This window comes from Cygnus atratus, chromosome 11 (genome assembly GCF_013377495.2).
Source record: "Cygnus atratus isolate AKBS03 ecotype Queensland, Australia chromosome 11, CAtr_DNAZoo_HiC_assembly, whole genome shotgun sequence".
In the NCBI taxonomy this organism is placed as follows: Eukaryota; Metazoa; Chordata; class Aves; order Anseriformes; family Anatidae; genus Cygnus; species Cygnus atratus.
In genome coordinates this window covers 617639-637104 of record NC_066372.1, presented here as the reverse complement: position 1 = coordinate 637104, position 19466 = coordinate 617639, and the positions used below count along the sequence as shown (strand labels likewise).

The 19466-nt window shown below is 38.5% G+C and overlaps 1 protein-coding gene across 3 annotated transcripts in view; it reads right to left on the bottom strand.

Moving 5' to 3' along the window:
* The window catches only part of FBN1 (fibrillin 1), a 156568-nt gene that overhangs the window by 8491 nt on the left and 128611 nt on the right, over positions 1-19466 (bottom strand). For all 3 annotated transcript variants that reach the window (XM_035553775.2, XM_050712902.1, XM_035553776.2), the window contains 17 exons: positions 18254-18376; positions 14305-14430; positions 13386-13502; positions 12852-12980; positions 12463-12582; positions 11888-12013; positions 9734-9883; positions 7336-7401; positions 6492-6608; positions 6010-6129; positions 4188-4310; positions 3624-3755; positions 2885-3010; positions 2016-2222; positions 1437-1562; positions 1101-1223; positions 77-193 (listed from right to left, as the gene is read on the bottom strand). In XM_035553775.2, the coding sequence (XP_035409668.1) occupies positions 77-193; positions 1101-1223; positions 1437-1562; positions 2016-2222; positions 2885-3010; positions 3624-3755; positions 4188-4310; positions 6010-6129; positions 6492-6608; positions 7336-7401; positions 9734-9883; positions 11888-12013; positions 12463-12582; positions 12852-12980; positions 13386-13502; positions 14305-14430; positions 18254-18376 (2148 nt within the window). The remainder of the gene's footprint in view (positions 1-76; positions 194-1100; positions 1224-1436; positions 1563-2015; positions 2223-2884; positions 3011-3623; positions 3756-4187; positions 4311-6009; positions 6130-6491; positions 6609-7335; positions 7402-9733; positions 9884-11887; positions 12014-12462; positions 12583-12851; positions 12981-13385; positions 13503-14304; positions 14431-18253; positions 18377-19466) is intronic.

The window sequence follows — 19466 nt, the reverse complement described above, 5'->3', positions numbered from 1 at the left end:
CTTCTTGCTACTTTGCTTCTGGAAAAAGAAACAGTAAGAAATCCCAAATCTGTGTCTACATTCTCACATCACTTACCAATGCAGGCTGTATGGTGCTGAGTGAATCCAGGAGGACATTTACAAGTAAAACCCCCAATAGTGTTGACGCAAAGGAACTGGCAGTTGTGCTGCTTTGTAGCACATTCATCAAGATCTAAAAAACAAGCAAATATCTTTCATTTATGTTCCCTGGCAAGGATGTGACAGTTCAGTTGGACTTAGAAGAGACTGCAAATAAATAAAGTATCAAATAAAGGCTTTTGAATCCACACGTCACTTTTCATGCTGGCTTCCAGTACCTCTCACACGGAACCCCACATGTTATGATGGGACTTCAGAGCTATACTAATGTCTGCGATAATGCAGGACTACAGACACCACTCTCATCTGTCTGAAAGGTGCTATTATATAATAAATGACTGCTCTAGATACAGTCAGCAAATGCAAAGTCACTGTCTTCATCAAAAGCAGTGGCAGATTGCAAAATGGTATTGCACTGAAGCATGCTATAACTCCAAAAGAAATATTTAAATACTAATTACAAAGTATACTGTCATTTCCCACGCCACGTTTAGAATTGCTGCTCAAACTTGTGTGGTTTCAGTCAGAGCTTTGGTAACAAGATACAGAAATAAATGAAAATATAATGAGCATTTCAAATTCTCTCCTGTAACATTGTCCCTTATTCAGCATGCTGCTGAGGTGGTTGGTTAAAACTCTGTTGATGCTGGACAATGCACTGCAAACTACACCCATCTTTGAATTACAGATCATTACAGCTATTATAATTAGCAGTCATAAAGATATATTTATCATCAAACAACATGGCTTAAACCAATATGCTTACCAACATAAGACCAATCATTTATACCATTGGTTCAGAAGTCTTTAAAGACTGGCTACTACCAACCTGCAGAATGCCTGTGGTTCCAATGTTCATCCAAATTAACAGAGTTACCTGAAACACCAGCTCCATTCTGCACAAGCTATTTACACCATTTAAATGTTATTGGATTGGTATGAATTTCTGCAGGTTTTTTGTTTGTTTGTTTTTTATATACCTTTGCAGCTCCTCCCATCTTCTTGAAGGATGTACCCTTTCGGACATGAACACTGGAAGCTCCCCTCTGTGTTTTTGCAGATGAAATTGCAAGGTTTGGGGGACTCGTTACATTCATTCAGATCTAAAATAAGCAAAAACAGATATCTCCACTGTGACAAACAACATTTGTGATCCTTTTTAAAATGCTCCAAACCTCATAAGGGATGACATTTTAATTTCCTCATTTTTTCAAAGGTTTTGTATTTCCTTCCACAAGCCATGCCTTGTATATATAAAATTTATATATAGAGAGCATAATAAATTTTATATACATACCGCATAATGAAAAACCCACCTATGCAAAGAGTGCCAGTTATGTCTGTAGTGTAGCCCAGGTTGCAATGACAACGGTAAGATCCCCTTTCATTGATGCATTCCCCATTACGACAGACATCATGAATAACCTTGCACTCATCAATATCTGCAGTTAAATGAAGGTTAGTTCACAAGAGAACATCATGAAGAGCTGATTTTGTAAAGTTCTAGTAGATTCTTGCAATCTGACATTAAAAAGACCCTACATAAAAAAAAAAAACAAAACCCTACATAAAATAATGAAATATTGCCCAGATTAAGGAGAAATATTAAGTAGAAAAATATGGAATGGATCATTAATCTAAATTTCAAGTACAATGAACAAGCTTTAAGTGTAAGCAAACAACTGGAATTGATCTATATTAGCCTCCATAAATCAAACATCACTTTGCTTATGTGTACACAAGTAGTTCTTAATCTGTACCTATAGCACAAACGTGAGCGTGCAAACTCCCATTTGAGTGTGTGTCAATCAATGTTTAACTATGCAAAAAGCAAGATTTTCTAATTTACTACTCAATAAATTGCATAAGACAGTGTTTAATAGGTAAGTTGGTACCTGCTCCATTAGACATATATCCTCGACCATGAGGGCAAAGCTTCTTAAAGGCCACAGTGCCTGGGAAGGGGCAGACCTCGCAGTTTGGCCCCCAGCCTCGGCCACCATCACAGCAGCATTCAGACTTGGTGACAGAGTTCCTGTTGCTTGATCCGATTTGACACATACTTTGTAAGACTTCAGTGAAGCAGTAGCCTTCCCTGTTGTCTGGAAGACAAATTATGCATCACAGAGAATCCTAATGGTGATGACCTCCATAGGGTCATGAGATACTAGGAATTTAGTTAGAAATATAAAAGAAAGGGCATACTTCACCCTGGGACTGTGGAACTGAGAGTGAAAAACTACCAGCAGTAAGAAAGAGAGCACGATGTCTAAGGAAAACAAAGAAGACAGGAAATTTAGCAAAAGGTGGAAGACAAGTTACATTATGCTCATAAAAGGTAAGTTTGTCTGATCCCAGACAAGAAGGACTGGCTGAAAATCAGCACCAAAGAAAAGGCAGAGCAATTCCAAGCTGACTGACACCACCGAACAGTCAGCTTGCACAGCAAGGCAACCCAACCTGACTAATCAAAGCAGTTAGCAGCGGAAGAATGAAGTTGCAGGAGGACATCTACTTAAAAAGACCCCTTCTAGAAGGAATGTAAATTCAAATGCATGTTTATTAACTGTTACATTTCTAAGTATAAGCTCCTGAGTACTTCCACAAAATGTAGTAACTCATTAAGCTGTGAAACAGCCTCAACTGGGGGTCGCCTCTGAGTGCCAAAAAAAAACAACCAACAACCACAGATAAAGTGACTCCCAGAAAACAGAATTTCTGCTATCAAAGTGATTGTTCATTAGGGTGTTACTGTTAGACTTACCGAGGCATTCTTTCTGGCTGTCACTGACAGTGAATCCCTCATTGCATTCACATCTGTAACCTCCCACTGTGTTTACACACCGGCCATTCTCACAGATCCCAGGTTTGGTCTGACATTCATTCTCATCTGTTTTCAAAATGATATGAGAAAAATCATGTCTATTACTGGATTGAAGCAGGTTAGAGAAGATTACACGGAATTTTTAAGCTGGGCATTCTGCATTGTTAAACTTGCATAAATATTATTTTTTTAAATAAAAATTCTCTTCATTTAATTTTCAGAGGAAAGAGAGATGACCAGCTCACAACATTATATATTTTGTTACTAAATTTTCTCTGCAACATACTCCTCCTCACTGGTTTTCAAAACTGCTCACAGTTATAGCTGCACTTCTTAATGCTATCCAGTTTTAAAATAATTCAGGACCTACACTCATTCTTATTAACAGAGATAAACGAGCTCACAGCAGTGGGCCCAATTCTCTGCTTTCTTCACTAAGAGCAATTCATCAACAGCAGTACAAACAGATTGTAAAGACAGCCACATCCAGATTTTCTACTTATTGCCCAGATGTGTGAACACCTGAACAGCAAAGGGATGTGTATACAGCACTGGTGGATCCACTACGCAAGTAGTTTCATAATTCTTCTCTTGGGTTCTTTAATACTTTGTTAAATTCAAAATCATCCGCTCTGCTGAGGAACTGTACGTATCAAGAGCTTCAACGCTTCACACTTACCTATACAGCCTTCCCCATCTGGTCTACGCTGATAACCTGGTCCACAGATACACATATAGGTACCTATTAGGTTTTTGCACTCCATCTGTTTTGAGTCACAGTCGTGAATGCCTTCTTCACACTCATCCTGATCTAAAATACAAGGTTTAGACTTTATTGTATAAAGAGATGCTCTTGAAAATTCACAATAGTAAATACTGACTTTGGAATTTTAATTCTAATCAAATTCTACACACACTTTTATTATGCTAAACTATATCCAAGATGTAGTATAGAGCAAATTCAGTTCTCCCACACGCCCTTTTTACTGGGGCAAGGCAAATCCGTATCATCTGAAGTGACCTCACTTTATGTAGATGTGTAAGTTTTCAGGCAGGATAGGGCTGATACAATCAACCGTGTAATGCAAACTGCAAGCCACAGAACTTCATCCCAAATTCCTTCTGACTCAGTTAGTTCCTGGGATTAAAACTCTGTACCACTACTGCGGTGAGTCAGAGCCCTACCCCTGCAGGAACTTGAAATCATTATCTTGTAACTGTGAGAATCTGGTAGGAGTTTTACCTCTGCACATTCTCCGGTCCTCTCGCAGAACATACCCTGCGGGGCACTTGCACTCGTAGGATCCGTAAGTGTTCACACAGCGGAAAGCACAGAGCAGAGGGTTCTGAATGCACTCGTTGACATCTAGATTCAGAGCAGCAAAGGCCATATGAAGTGAAAACATGCTTTCACAATATGCAGCAGACTTGAACACGTAGGTTTTATTTACTGGCAATACCACAGAACTCAGTTTAGCAAGGGCTAAATTTTCATTGTTGAGGACCCACATTTCTACTCATTTCTGTATAGAACAAGGCACCAGACATGCTAGGATGTTTAAAAGCTACCTGAAGTTTCAGTATCTTCAATAGCAAGCAGCCAATAGAAATAATTTTCAGATCTATGCTGCCAAAATACCATCTAACTTAAAATTGCATCTTTTCCACTTCTAGGCTCAATTTTTATGACTGGTTATTTTTAAATTCTAGTTTCACTATTTCAAATTCTTCATACACTGAATTCCATAAAACAATATTCTCACTAGAAACACGATTTTGAAGTGCATTTACATATGCTCTGGGCTACTAGAGTAATTACTGCTACATAATGATGTTTATGCACTTGCTAACTCCTCTGCAATTTGAGCTTTGAACCAAATTCCACGGGGAAGTGAATGAAGCTCTAACTGTATATAAAACTAACATGAGCTGACATAAAGATAGAAGCATTCTTTTGTATGAGCTTGCAAACAACTAGATTGTGGCAGATAATTTAAGAACAGCAGTGTCAGGTCAGATGACAGTGTCAGAATGTCCTAGGACATTCTTCTCTCTGACTATAACGGGAGGGGAAGAGTACTGAAAATAAAACTCGTACCATGTATGCAGAGATCTTTCCCCTGATACAGCCTCTCAGTTTAAGGACTTCCACAGCCAAAAGCCACATCCAAACTGTCAAGCTTAATTTCCACTGATGGATTACCACACACATTTATGCAAACTCTTTCAGGATCAATCTATACTTGTGGCTTCACTAATGCTCTGCAGCAAAGAGTTCCACTACTTAAATAAGTACTATGCATATAAAAATGCTTGCTTTGGTTTGTCTAACACGTTCCTTCTAGTTCTGGTACCTTCACCAGTTGTGGCTTTATAAATATAAATAATTTAATCACATTTACCACACTGAAATATTCTAGTCTAACTAATTTTCTGTGTGCTCCTTCTATAACCCCGATCTTCCTTATTCCTCCCTTCTTTGTGCACTTTCACTTTTTTATGTCTGAAATGAGAGACAAAAGCACAAAAAATATTCAGTGTAGGGGTACCATAGTAATTCTATATGGTACTGTGTTTACATTGTCTGTTTGCTCCCTTTCTTTCCGTAAAAAAAAAAAAAAAAAGACAAAAACCAAACAAAAAACAACAACAACAAACAAGCAGTCCATTTTCTACTTTCACCTTTGCTTAACATTTCAGAAGTCACTGATAGTCTCTCTTCACTCAAGGGTCATCTGGGAGGTGAGCAAAAGCCATAGAGACAATAAACAGCGTTTCTGGGGACTGTTCTGGAGAGACCGTACTCTCAGATGCTCCCTTCTGGGCAGTCCTTTAGTAGATAACACCTGAAAGCCTGTTCTCTCAATCTCCAATTAGAAAAAGGTTCAGTTCAAGATGGGTACAGGAAGGAGGAACTTGCTTTCCCTTTTCAGATAAAGATGCATTGCTCCAAATGGCTGTATTTTACTTTTTAAGCTGCTTTACTCTCCTCAGTTGTTTCTGAAATCAGGAAACTGTTTCAGCACACAACTGCAATGACTGTCCTTAACATGTGGAAGTCTCACCTTCACACGTCATCATTGGTCCAGGCTCAAATCCATCAACACAGGTGCATTCAAAACCTCCCACTACATTCCTGCAAGTTCCATTTCCGCACGGATTTCCAACAGCACATTCATCAGTATCTGCAAGCAATTAAATCAAGGCAAGAATACACAGTTATTCTCAAGTAAAAGGTATAAAACTCTGTCATCAATACACAACCAAAAAAACCCAAAATACAAAATCCAAGAACTCACTTAAGTTACAGCATTACAGTCACAGAATTCTAGCATAATTTGAGAACACTGGAGGTTTTCTTGGCCAAACCCCCATCCAGTGGAAGACCTACTTGGAACAGGTTGCACAGCCCCTGCCTAGTCAGGTTTTGAACATCAGCAGGGATGGAAACTCTACGTTAGAATAATATATCTCCGTTATGTCTTTAATGCCATACTTAGCAACTCAGCAGATTCTTTAAAATGGAAGATGAACCAGCTGTACTTACCCACACATTGAGTTTCCTGTAGGATGTAACCATATGGACATTCACAGCGGAAAGACCCGTCTGTGTTGATACACTGCCCAAATTTACAATTATCTGGATCAAGGCACTCATCCACATCTGAACCAGAAATACAAACAACACATTAAGAGCAGTTTACTTCATGTGGTTTTAGACTTCTCCCAAAGAACAATGTTGTTCTGGCAAGAAATATTCCTGAGATCACAACAAAAATACAAATATTTGAATTTTGATGTACTAGGATGAGAGCATAGAATTCAGTTTACAGGCTAGCTTTCAGAGCACAAAAAAGAAATTGATTCTAAACGTCATAAAAAATTTGTCTGGGGGGGGGGGGGGGCATAGGGAGAGGAGTAGATATGAAAAAATAGTGGTCATCCAGTGCTCCTTAAATGAAAATTTTTTCCAGTGAGGCTGAAATGTCTTGGGTGAGAACAGAATGTACTGATGGCATTTGGGAAACTGTGGTCTGTACTTCTGAAGCCTCTGAACAGGCTACCCATATTGTGTAAGAATAGGCAGGTATGCTATGTGATCCATTCTCTACATCCCACCACAGAAGTTTCCTAGTAAATTTGCCCAGCTTAAATTAAAAAGCCAAAGGTTTTTTAACTCTAAAAGTTAAATTTCTGACATAGGACATATTCAGGCTTGAATTTAAAATTGGTATAAATAAATGAAAAGAATTATAGAAGTTTCCAAAAATTGTGTATTTGGAAATAGTTGCAGAGATATTATTCTCAATTGAAACTGAGAATAGCTTTTGGGTAGAAAATGTCATATTGATGCAACAACAGCATTAGCATCATGCAGTTCAGGCACTTACCCAGTCTTGCATCACCAGGTCCAACAAGGATGCCAATTCCAAATGGACAAATCTGTCTGAACGCCTCTGTGGAAAGAAAAAAAAAAAAATTCAAAGCATGTGATAAATTCTGTCTTGGAGATCAGCATTAGCCGTAAGCTATGCAATCACTCACACCAATTCATCCTTCTCATGCTCAGATCCAGAAATTTAGTATGTACAATTTAAAATGCATAATTTACTTTAGTCTTATATTCACGTGAAAACTATATGCTTACTTTACATTCCACCTGATCTCCAGTATGTATATATGTAAAATCCTGTGAATAATTAGCATTGTTCAACTTGCTTTAAGGAGTAAACTAACGCAATATTTCCACTTTAAAAGTATCAGTACCAGTGACTGCATTCGTTTTTATTGTAAACTGAAGATTTCCTACATTTTCTGAACAAAATACAATCTCATTTGTAGTCAGTAGTTAGCAGCAATAATCTTTTTTATATGTAGGCTAAGAGTATAATTTCTGGGTTCAGCTTAGAGTGAAGTTACCACCCAGTTTCTAAATCCACAAGGTTTTCTGTGCAGTTTTTGAAGATTTAAAGGTGGTGTAAATCTTTAGAGAACGAGTCGTTCCCAATTTTTTGTTGCAGAAGGCATGTAGTTCCTTACCTGTGCAAATCACCTAATATATTCTGGGCATTATAGTAAACAAGAAATCATACATTTCCACTCTTTTGGACCAAATTACAATGAGGGTTTTGTAATCACAAAGGCTCTTCAGATTCATAAACTCTACTTTCGGGCCTGACATGCACACACACAAAAAAAAACAGGTCTTTCAAACTGAAATTAGCCTTCTACCTCTCTTCTCTAAACTGTATCTTGAGCACATGGATGGATGCATGACTGTAATTCAAATCATCTCAAAACACTGCTGAGCATCTATTCTCTACTAACCATGCTCAGAACTCTTCACAAGATACAACTTTCCTTTGAAATTGCAGTAGGCTGCAAAGAGGTTTACAGTTCAGCAATAAAATCCAATCTTAGCCACAACAGATGTTATATTTTCTTTAGCTGAAATACATTAGTGTACCTTTGCTGAGGTTGAACAAAATTGAGCTAAAATATTGGTGCACACTTGCACTGAAAATAACAAAGTGACTGGCATGCTGCTGCTCTCTGATTGGGAAACTTAGCCCTGTGCTACTCAAAACCCACCTATTGCCCAAGCCTTCAGAAAGAGACTCGTGTATGTGCTTGAGTTTACCAGCCTGTATTAGATGGCATGCAGTGGAGAACATGCAAAGATAACAAACAAGTACTTATTTAAAAAAACAAAAACAAAAGAAAACACAACCAATTCCAGTGTCCACAATATGCCTGGACATAAATTTCTCACACTCAGATATATTAATGCCATTTCTCTTTTAAAAGATAAGAAAAATGCCCTTGATCTCATCATTTGGGAGCAGCCTGGACTGCAAAAAATGTTATGTGCTGACACTTCAAGGAAATGTTGTGATGTATATCATGGTTTTCCAGCTGACTGATTCAAATGCTCCTGGGGCAACTGAATTAGATTTGCACAGGCATTACGCCTAGAAGGAGTACTGCAACTGGCACATCTGATTTCTCTTTTCTTCCCTTGGTTTTTGTGTGGATTGTCGCCGAAACATCTACATGACATATTAATGAAATGAACTGTATTAATGTATTCCTGAAACTAGTAATGCTGTTAACCACATTTGTCAGTATGAATTAAAGTCCGTTCAGCAAATTGCACTACGATGGTACAAAGGCCTGCTGAGTTGTTTGATGCTTAGTTACTCACAGTCTTACAGAGGATACTCACAAAAGAAAGTATTTCTTTAGCAACAGTCCAGGAAGGCTTTCCTTCATAAGGGCCTCTGTTTTGTCATTCTCTGCTATTTTTGCAAATCATTCACACTGAAAAGACTGCCAGACAGATCTTTTTTTTAATAATAACATGAAGTCACAAAATGTAACATGGTGGTTCAGATGAGGAGCTAATTCTATTTTTATTATTATATTTTTTTAATTTAGATTTCATCTTTATGGCACCCCTTCCTGTACTTGTAATTAGATTAATTCCATCTGCATCTTGCAGGTATTTCCACACACAGCCTACTACTTTCCTACTGCAGTATGTGACACCTCCAGAGCAAAATACTCACCACCTAATCATACTAACAAACTTATAAGGAAACATGGAATATGGTCAAGAGATGGTTTTTGAGACTGCAAAGGCATCTACCTTAGAGATAGCAATGGCAATTTTTAGGATTAAACACCTCTGGAAAAATATTTTTCTTAATTCCTTCTTATAAGAATCACAATCTTCTTTCAGTTCTGAAAGGCTATCATGATATTAAGGTCACCTAGTCAACAACGCACCATCTGCTTCCTCTGGGCAGAGTTCACAGGGATCTCCCCACCCTTGTCCTTTCAAGGCACAGCAACACTCTTGTTTGGAGTGGTTTCGGGACTTCGGCACAGAACATTTTCCATCTTCAAATTTGGTAAAGCAGTAACTCACTCTCAGATCTGCACAGAGAAAAACTTGTTGTTATGTGCAGTTAGTCTAACTTTGGCACAGTTTTCACTTAGAGGAGTCAGTTGCAAAATTACATGAGGTCCCCCTACAGCCCCCCAGCAAAGCACCCAAATTCCGTCTGAATTTAACAAGGACCATTGTTGCCTCTGACAGGAGAAGCTCTGATGGGAACGCTCTGATGAGGGAGAGACTCCTTCCATCCCAGTAAAGGAAAGCTATGGGACAGAGTGTCCTATCTCAGTCAGGGAAAAGGAAAAGATTTTCTCATTTGTCCAGCAAAGGTGGAAGGGCTGTACTTCCTTCCTATCTTCACTCCTCTTCGTAAAAACCAAACATTGACTTATTTATATTTCATTATGAGTAAGAATCACTTAAGTCAAAAGATTTGAGTAAACTTGCAATGATAATACTGTGTAGTGTTAAACTGAGGGGCAATGTACAATTGTGCTTTCCTTTCTCATTCTTCCCAGAGGTACACGCAACAAAGAAAACTGGCCCTGTGGCACTACATTTTACTCCTTTAAGCTGGGTAACAAGGATGCTGGAGTAGGGCTGAGATCACAGACCACAAGCATCCAGCAGGCAGAGAGCTGGCAGCTCCCTGGGTTGGCAGGGGAACAGCAACAGGCCAGTTGTGGAAGCAGCGGCTCATCCAGTTTTCTGGCTGCAGCATCAATGCTGGGCAGTGTCCAGACTTTACAGAAGTCCTAGGTAATGGGAAGTTTTAAACAAAAGTTTGTTTGGCCTGAGATACTTGAAAAAACCAGTCTTCTTCAGGGGATGGGGAGAAGCATGGTTCTTAAGGTTTGTTCACACAAGTATGCATTTTCCTCTAATATTCCATGTGAAACAATGGTCTATTTTTATAAAGAAGATAAAGCTGCATTCTTTTTTGTGATTTTGTTTCTTGTTGTGTTTTTGGTTTTTAGTGGTTTCCCCTACCTGGACAGAACAATAACCTCGGGGTAAAGAAATCTCATTTATACAAGCTACAAAAACACAGCTAAAACAGCCATGCTACTTTCTTGAAGTTGAGGCAAGTAACCGTGCCAAACTGCATGGTGGTTTGGAGACCTGGATGAATGTTTACTGCAGGTTCCACAGACTCATTTAGCCCACTGTGAAGTGAAGAACTCACTATGGTGTCAATAAGCATCACCGTTAATGTGCCAAGCATAACTACAGAGGTCCTTATAGAGGTCTTACTCATCAGTGGTTACCAATGTGCACACTGTGTATAGGACATTTAATGATATATCTATTTAATCATTTCCAAAGTATTTAAAATAACTCACTCCCTAATTTGCTGTGCTTATTCTTTATCCACAGAATAAACTAACCCATGGCTTTTCATTACTAGATGTTCAGTTTTCAGCATTTAACCTGTCTCAGTGCCCAGGGTTTAGCCTCTGAACAGTGTATGTACTAATGCCTGAAGCCAAAAGGAGCTTCAGACTTTTTTAAGCAGATGGGTGCTTATCAGCCATGCAACACCGCTTGCATTGATCTTTTTTCCATCCACACGATTGTGCAGAGGAATAGTGTATAACAAATGCTATATAGAATTTGATAGAATTTGATAAGTGCTAAGAACAGCCTTATTCCTGGAAATGCTGCTTGTAGCACTGCACTGCAGTAGTCTCCTGTGTTCATGCTTCTACACCATGTCAAACATGTCACAGTCTATACAGAATCTAGGTAGCCTCAACATTTCTTCCAGGGGTGCAAGAAAGGGCTGCAGGGCAACATAATTTCCTCACTTGACCTGGTGCATTTAACATAATCTTCACCTCTTTTATTGCAATGTTCTCTTTGATGACAAACAGATGTTAGAGCAAGACAGAACCTCGCCACAACTGAAGAATTATCATGTTTTTCTTGTGAAAAACACTGTTTGAATCCAGAGCCTCCTTATTATATTAGAAACAGGCAGCTAACAAGGCTTTTATAAAACAGAAAAATTCTGAAATGCCAAAAAATAAGAATGAAATTACCTTGGCATCGCCTTCCTGTGGAAGACAACACAAAACCTTCTGGACACAAGCATTTGAAACTGCCTGGTGTGTTGCTGCATGTGCCCAGGGCACAAATTTCTGGCTGTTCCACACACTCATCAATGTCTGTAAGAAAAGTAATTACAGAGATGAGAAATAAAAATGTCTACACTGGCAGACGTACAACATAAAATATAACCTTACATCATCACTGATATCTAACAGATTTGAAAACACAAATGTCAATAGAAGAACAGACAGAAAGAGGGATGAGAAATCCAGGCACAAAATCTACAGTTAGTTTTCAAAACCTCATGTGGTGGGTACGCCTCAGCAATGTACCATCAGCCAAACAGCCTGGGATCAGATTTTTCTTGGGATCTGATAAGGTAGCTCAGGTTCAAATAAAACTGGGTGAGACTTTCTGAGAAGCAAGTGACTTACCAGTTGCTACAGTTCAGAACTGTATACTGCCACAAAAGAATAAACATTACCCATGTTCAGATGCAGAGAACACTGGTAACAACAGTGAGTAGCTAGAAAAACAAACAGATGAAGGATTGATCTATACACACCTTCACATTTGTCATTTTGCAGGACATATCCAGGAGGACAAATGCATCTGAATGACCCATCCAAGTTCTGGCATGTGCCCGGTGAGCATTTTCCAGGATCCAGTGCACACTCATTGACATCTGAAAGAAAAGAAAGACAACAGCAATTATTTCAAATATGTTATCTCCACAAATCTGCTGTAGAGGATGCTTTACTCTTGATTCCATCAAACTAATGGTGGAACTTTCCAGAAGCAGAAGTGTCTTCATCCACTTGTCATCATTTTCTTCAGCTAGCTATAATGACAACACTTTGACAGTTCTCTCTGACCTCCCTCACTTTTCACTCAACATTGTCTTTTCAAGGTTTGTTGCACTTTCTTTTTTTGACCCTAAAAGAAAGTACTCACCAACACAAGTCCTTCCATCCAGAGCCACCTCATAGCCATCATTGCAAAGACACTGGAAAGATCCAATCGTGTTCACACACTGACCATTCCTGCAGAGCATCCCATTTCCACTTGCACATTCATCCACGTCTAAAATAACATTGAAAGATACATGAGAAATACCTGCACCAAGTACAATTGCATAGATAAGATTTCTGTTTACACCATATCACACAGTAACTGAGAATTCATCAATAAACCCTTGTTGAAAAAGCAAGTGAGGGAAAAATACTCCTATTAGTCTATGTTATAAAATTGTCAAAGCGAGAGTTAAAAAGGGAATGGCATATTTCACAAGCAAACATTTAAGTGGTTATAGAAAAGCAAGAAGTTTACAATCAGAGGCCTTTTCAGACCAAAGAAATAGTTTTTTGTCTTTAATCACACAGACCATTCAAGGTGCAATCTTAACTCCGTAGAGATGATGGTACTAATGTTAATTTCACTAGAAGCAGAAAGTCTTAGAAACACTTAACTGGTCTCAGCACTCCTTACCTATGCAGTCATTGTTGTGTGAGAGGATGAACCCCAAATTGCAGCGGCAATTGAAAGAGCCAATAGTGTTTCTGCAGGTTCCATTGCCACAGGCATCTCTCTCACACTCATTGATATCTACAAACAAAGGAGAAAAAACAAGCAGCAAGAATTTTAATCTCTAATGGGGAAAGGAAGGCCTGTAGCTATCCCACAGGCATGAGAAGTTATCTACTGCCAACACAGAGCAAATAGAAGTAAAAAAGATTTTCCTGTCTTCCAAAAGGAAGATTTTACACAGGTTTATGTATTTGATAGCAACATCTGTAAAAATAGATCAAGTGTCCAATGATAATTTATTCTCCTAAATCTATTTTGTATCTATTTCACCCTTCCCAAAGGATTTCTAATTTATCTTTGATCATAAACATCCTGAAATCTCATCCTATCCACAACAGATCTAAACTAACAGCTATGAATGGGTTAAGTACAGAACTTCCTTCTTTATGAAGATGTCTCTGTTTCTGAAAAGGGCACTTTTCTGGCAGGAAATCTATCCTTCACTTACTCTATTAACAAGTAGGCTGTACACAATTGCTGTATTGCAATATTCATCTATTAGATTTCTTGCCCAAAGGAATAAATGAGACAAAATGCTTCAGAAAATTCTAACAAGGAAGGAATATTTTCCTGAAAAATGAAGGCATCAACAGTTCATTAGACAGGATATATATTTTTAGAGGTTCTATCTACAGTAATGAGATGTTCTTCCTTCATTATCAGCTTATCATCTCCATTTGCCAGCTATGGTGTTTTCGCACCATTGCCGGTGGTAGATGGCTCACAATCAGTTCTTACAGTGTCATTCCTTATGACACAGAGGATCGGCTTCCATTAAGATAGTCATTAGTCTAAGTACAACTTAATTGGATATACTTGCCTATACACATTGTTCTGTCATCGTTGGTCTTGAATCCGTTGTGACAAATACAGTAAAAACTTCCGACAGTGTCAATACACTGCCCATGGCTGCAGATATTTGGAATTTCTTGACATTCGTTCCGATCTGAAAACAAAGAGGCACATTGAAAGTTAAGGCCTCTAAACTACAAGGCTGGAAAGATGTATTAGCATCAACCATGATATTTAGAATTCAGTGCAGGTCTCTAATTTAAAGTAGTATTTTTAATTTACTAATAAGAGAAACATTACTAAATAAATCTCTGGAAATGGGTTCTTTGCTTGTAAACTACCTTTACAACATTTGTGGAGCTGTAAAAATCTAGTGTAAAAATGATATTGCTGAAACACGAATTCTTGCTGAAAGGGAATCATGTCACTAAACTGTGATTTTCAAATCACTGGATTTGAAAAGCAGATTTAATGACATGAAATTGTGTCAGGAGATTTCTGAGTGTTCTACATTGATTTCGCAGTGGATGTGAAAGCCTCACATATATGTATTTATATCACAGTTTGTATCCTTCTCATGAAAGCAGCTTATTGCTTTTAGCCATGTTAAGCGCAACTTTGCTTAACTGACTTACTGAAATCATACAAAACTGAAATTGAAATGAATCCTACACTCTTCTCACTGAGCTTACAGAAAGATAAAAATGCATTAAAATATTAGGCACTCTGCAGAGATAAAATGAGTACAAGTAGCACCTGTGTCTCATGCAATGTGATGGTCCTGTAGATCAGACAAACAAGGCATGATAAGCTGTCCTGGATTCAGCTGGAATAGAGTTAATATTCTTCCTAATAGCTGGTAGGGTGCTGTGTTTTGGATTTAGGATGAGAATAATGCTGAGAACATGCCGATGCTCTGGTTGTTGCTGGGCAGTGCTTACACAGAGTCAAGGACTCAGCTTCGTGCGCTGCCCTTGCTATTGAGGAGGCCGGGGGTGCCTCCCAAGGAGCTGGGAGGGGACACAACCAGGACAGCTGACCCACACTGGCCACAGGGATATTCCATACTGTATGGCATCCTGCTGAACAATAAAACTGATGAGGGGTTGGCTGGGGGAGGTGGGAGTGGGAGCAGGGAGGCCACTGCTCAGGGTCTGGCTGGGCATCAGTCAGTGGGTGGTGAGCAATTACATTGTGCATCACTTGTTTTGTACATTTTTTTTATCATTGTTATTTTTTCTGTCACATTAAACTGTCTTTATCTCATCCTGTAAGTCCCCCTGTCCCTCCTCCCCCCCCTTTTTTTTTTCCCAATTCTCTCCCCCATCTGTCCATGGGCAGGGAGTGAGCAAATGGCTGCGTGATGCTTAGCTGCCTGCCAGGATAAATCACAACAAAAGCTCAAACAGCAAGAAGAGTTATGCTGTATGTAGCCAGAAAATATTTTGCCAACAGAAGCATAAAATCACCTGTATAGTACTGCATAAAGAGATGGGGAAAACTATCCTGCTAGCATGGGATTTGCTGCCTTACAATAGCAGGACATCTATTACACTAGTTCAACAGCTAACTGTTTCCTGCTACTCTTGTTATGAATGCTTTCAGGCAGAATGCAGGATTTTATCAATAGTAAGCGAAACAAAATGTCAAAGAACAAAATGTTTACTGTCCAGCAGACTTTTTCCATAACAAATCAGAAACATGAATCAAATGAGGTCTTTTGGTTGACCTCATCCACCAACAAAAGCTGGTTTGATTCAGTATGCTTCCTGGCATTCTATCTGCTGCAGCTCCAAAATACTGCAACTGATGTGCTCCCATAAGCCTGTATTGGAATCTAATCGATTTTAGTGTTCTGTAATTTTATTTTACATACAATCTAAGCAAAACGTCTAAGATGCAGTTTCATAACAAACTGTGCATTGCAAAACTGTAAGAGTGAAGTTGTTCTTAACTGCAAAGAACTGCGTGTGCTAAATCTTGTTTTCCTTTGTCTGTTCTCCACACTCTGCTAAGCACACGGACCATCCTGATAGCTCTCATCCCTAGGATTACTGTATATCAATCAGCTCCATTAGTAACTTTGGATGAACATTTACTGACAACTAAGCTCTGCCAATGCTATTAAGGATACTGCTGCTAACTAGAATCTAAAGGAAGGAGAAAGGAAACCAATGCTGGATAACATGCTGATGTAAGAATTCCTAATTCTCTCATCTCAGAAATGTGGAAGGGAAAGAAAAACTATGACTCTCTTCAGTGCTCTGTGAACAGTGAATTCAAAGTCCCAGGGAAAAATCACTTCTTTTGGGATAAACAGACAATAGAACAGAACAGAATAGTTCATTGGAAGGGACCTTTCAAAGGTCATCTAGTCCAACTGCCTGAGCACTTCAGGATGAACCAGAAGATAAAGCAGATTAATGAGGACATTATCCAATTGACTCTTGAACACTCACAGGCATGGGCATCAACTATCACTCTAAGAAGCCTGTTCCAGTGTTCGACCACCCTCACAGTAAAGAACACTAGAATTGTTTAAAAACTGGGAGGCAGAATTGTTTTAACTGTTTATAAGAAAAAATACTCATTACACAACAATAGATAGCACCAGAAGAATGCTATTTTTATAATAAGATAAATGAAGTACTCATAGTATTGTTGACCATGATACAACCTAGTTAGGATTCAGTAACATACAAGCTACTGGGGTGTAATCCTTTTTAATGCAGAAGCATGACTGATCCAGCATTGCAAGGTGCTTAGCACTCTGCTCTCAGCAGAGCAGTTAGGATTTTCCTTTCTTTGCTGGATCAAGTACTTTATCAACCACCTTTGACTCTAATTGTTACACTTTATTTTCACGAAATATAAAATAAGAGCAAAATACAGGGAAGTATTACTTTTGTGCCAATTCATGCTGGGTTATTGTAACCCATATCAGAACCTTCCCTTGCTCTTCCTGTACTACGGTCGAACACGTAAAAACAACAATTACATTGGGAATACATTGCATATTTACATGTGCCACTGCATAGCTTTACAAAACAAAGTTTTAGTTCTCATAGCAGAGTTCAGGTTGCCCCTACACCCTTTTCCCTCAAGGGTCTCATGAAACAATGAAAAACTGCACTGCAGGGAAAAGTGCACTTCCTAAAACTCAAGTACTCAGAAGCAAAAACAGAAGGAAAATGTTACCAATTTCCTTTGTAATTATTATATTGTTCAGAAACGTATATAATATTTACAGCTCTTTAGCTCCTAGCACTCTAAAATCTGTGCAATTCTTCGAGTAATCAAGATAACACAAATGCCTCTCTGGACTATGATATTAGAAGAAAGACCAAATAGATTAGAGAACTACAGTCCCAGTCAGGGATTATTTAAAAATAATGTTCAAGGGCCAGTTTAAACCCACAGAAAAGTTAGGAAGTTTAACAAAAAGCTTTTTAAGTTAGTTGTTGCATATGGCTTAGCAGATAAGTCCACCTTATCAGCAGAGACCCCAGCAAGCAGTGATTTATTCGTGAAAAAACAAGTAGCAAAAAAAAGTGCTAAAACACATCCAGAAAATAAAAATAAATGACTTTATGCAGACGAAGGGGAAAATACCGCACTCTCTGTCAGCAGCTGCATTTTTAGTGTCAGAAAACAGCTAGTCTCGAAGTAGTGAAGCCAGACATGACATGGACTAAAGAAAGATCTTTGCAGTTGGTGGGATAAAATGAAGGACAAATACCTACTCAGGTGATTAACTATCATTTATGCCTTTGCAGGATGGGCCCATTAGTCTTCCGGGAATTAGCAGAATGTTTATGGGATTTCCTAAAAGTCTTTAAGAGGAGGGTTCTTGGAGTCTAGATCACCTCCTAGTATAAAGAATACATCTTACTGAAAAGGAGAAATGCTTTTTTAAACTTCTTTTAAAAGGTACTACTTTCTGCAGACATTCATACAAACAAGGCAGAAGTACTCACCAGTGCAGCGTCCGGTTGATGTGAATCTATAGCCAGGTTTACAGTCACAACGGTAGCTACCTGCTGTGTTGACACACTCGGCATTTTGCTGACATACTGGTCCATTTTGGCATTCATCAATATCTGTTATACAAGAAGGAATTTGACTGTTATGGTAAGTTGGTACTAGAAAGACAAGAAAACCACTTTGTTTTTAGTGTAAAGGAGTATTGTCTTATCAAGTATAGGTATTTCTTTTTAATTCTGAAAACATCAATATACTCAAAAAATTAGGTACTTGGTTAAATTTAGATGTCTCGTTGAAATGGTCCCAAATCTGTATGTTCCATTTGTAAAATTTATTCCTGCTTAGAAGACTGATATAATGGTTTTCTGAAAGTGTTGGAGTGCACAGGAAAGGACTGTTGCAACCTTTCACTTGGATGGACTTCTGTCAGACTGCGATCAGAATAAGGAAGTTGCTATGCCCACGTAGATCTGCAGGTGGAGACTATAAGCATCCCCCCAGTCGTAACACAGAAACAAGATCCATGTTGGACATTAGCAGCTTTCAATATAAATATAAACAGCAACACAAAACTTCTGGCAAGAAAAAAAAAAACAAACAAAAAACAGTTTTCCTTATTTAAGGATGTGAAAAGTAGATGGACATGAACGACTATTTTTCCCTTTTGTGATATTTGTCTGTACTTACAACTTGGGAAGCTCAGTTTTGGATTATTTCCTGTGCATGGCTGCACATTGAAGGCAGCACACTCACTTGGGAGAGCTGTACTACCACATGCAATTTCTACCAGCAGCAGCACCTCAGAGACCAATACCTCACGTACTAGTTACCCAGACAGACTAAGACTGAGTAAGAATCTGACAGAACAAGTTAAATTCATGGTCAGAGGCAACGAGGTGTGAAAATAAAGCATTAGAACTGGATTTGATTATATTTTTTAAGCTTTGAATATGGAATCACAGTAGAATTTTATTGTGGATGGATTGCTGCTAGCCCCCTTGTTCCCAGAATATGGAAGGGAGAGAGGTGTTTTATAGGTTAGATGGTATAACCAAGAGATAAATGTATAATAGCACTCTTAGAGAAATACATAGTCTAAGAGAGCTGACTCTCACAATCATGTTCTAACAATAGATATTGACTGTAATAAATCAATATTATTCTGGAAAAAAAATAAAGGCAGGTGAGTGGGGAGAGAAGCAGGGC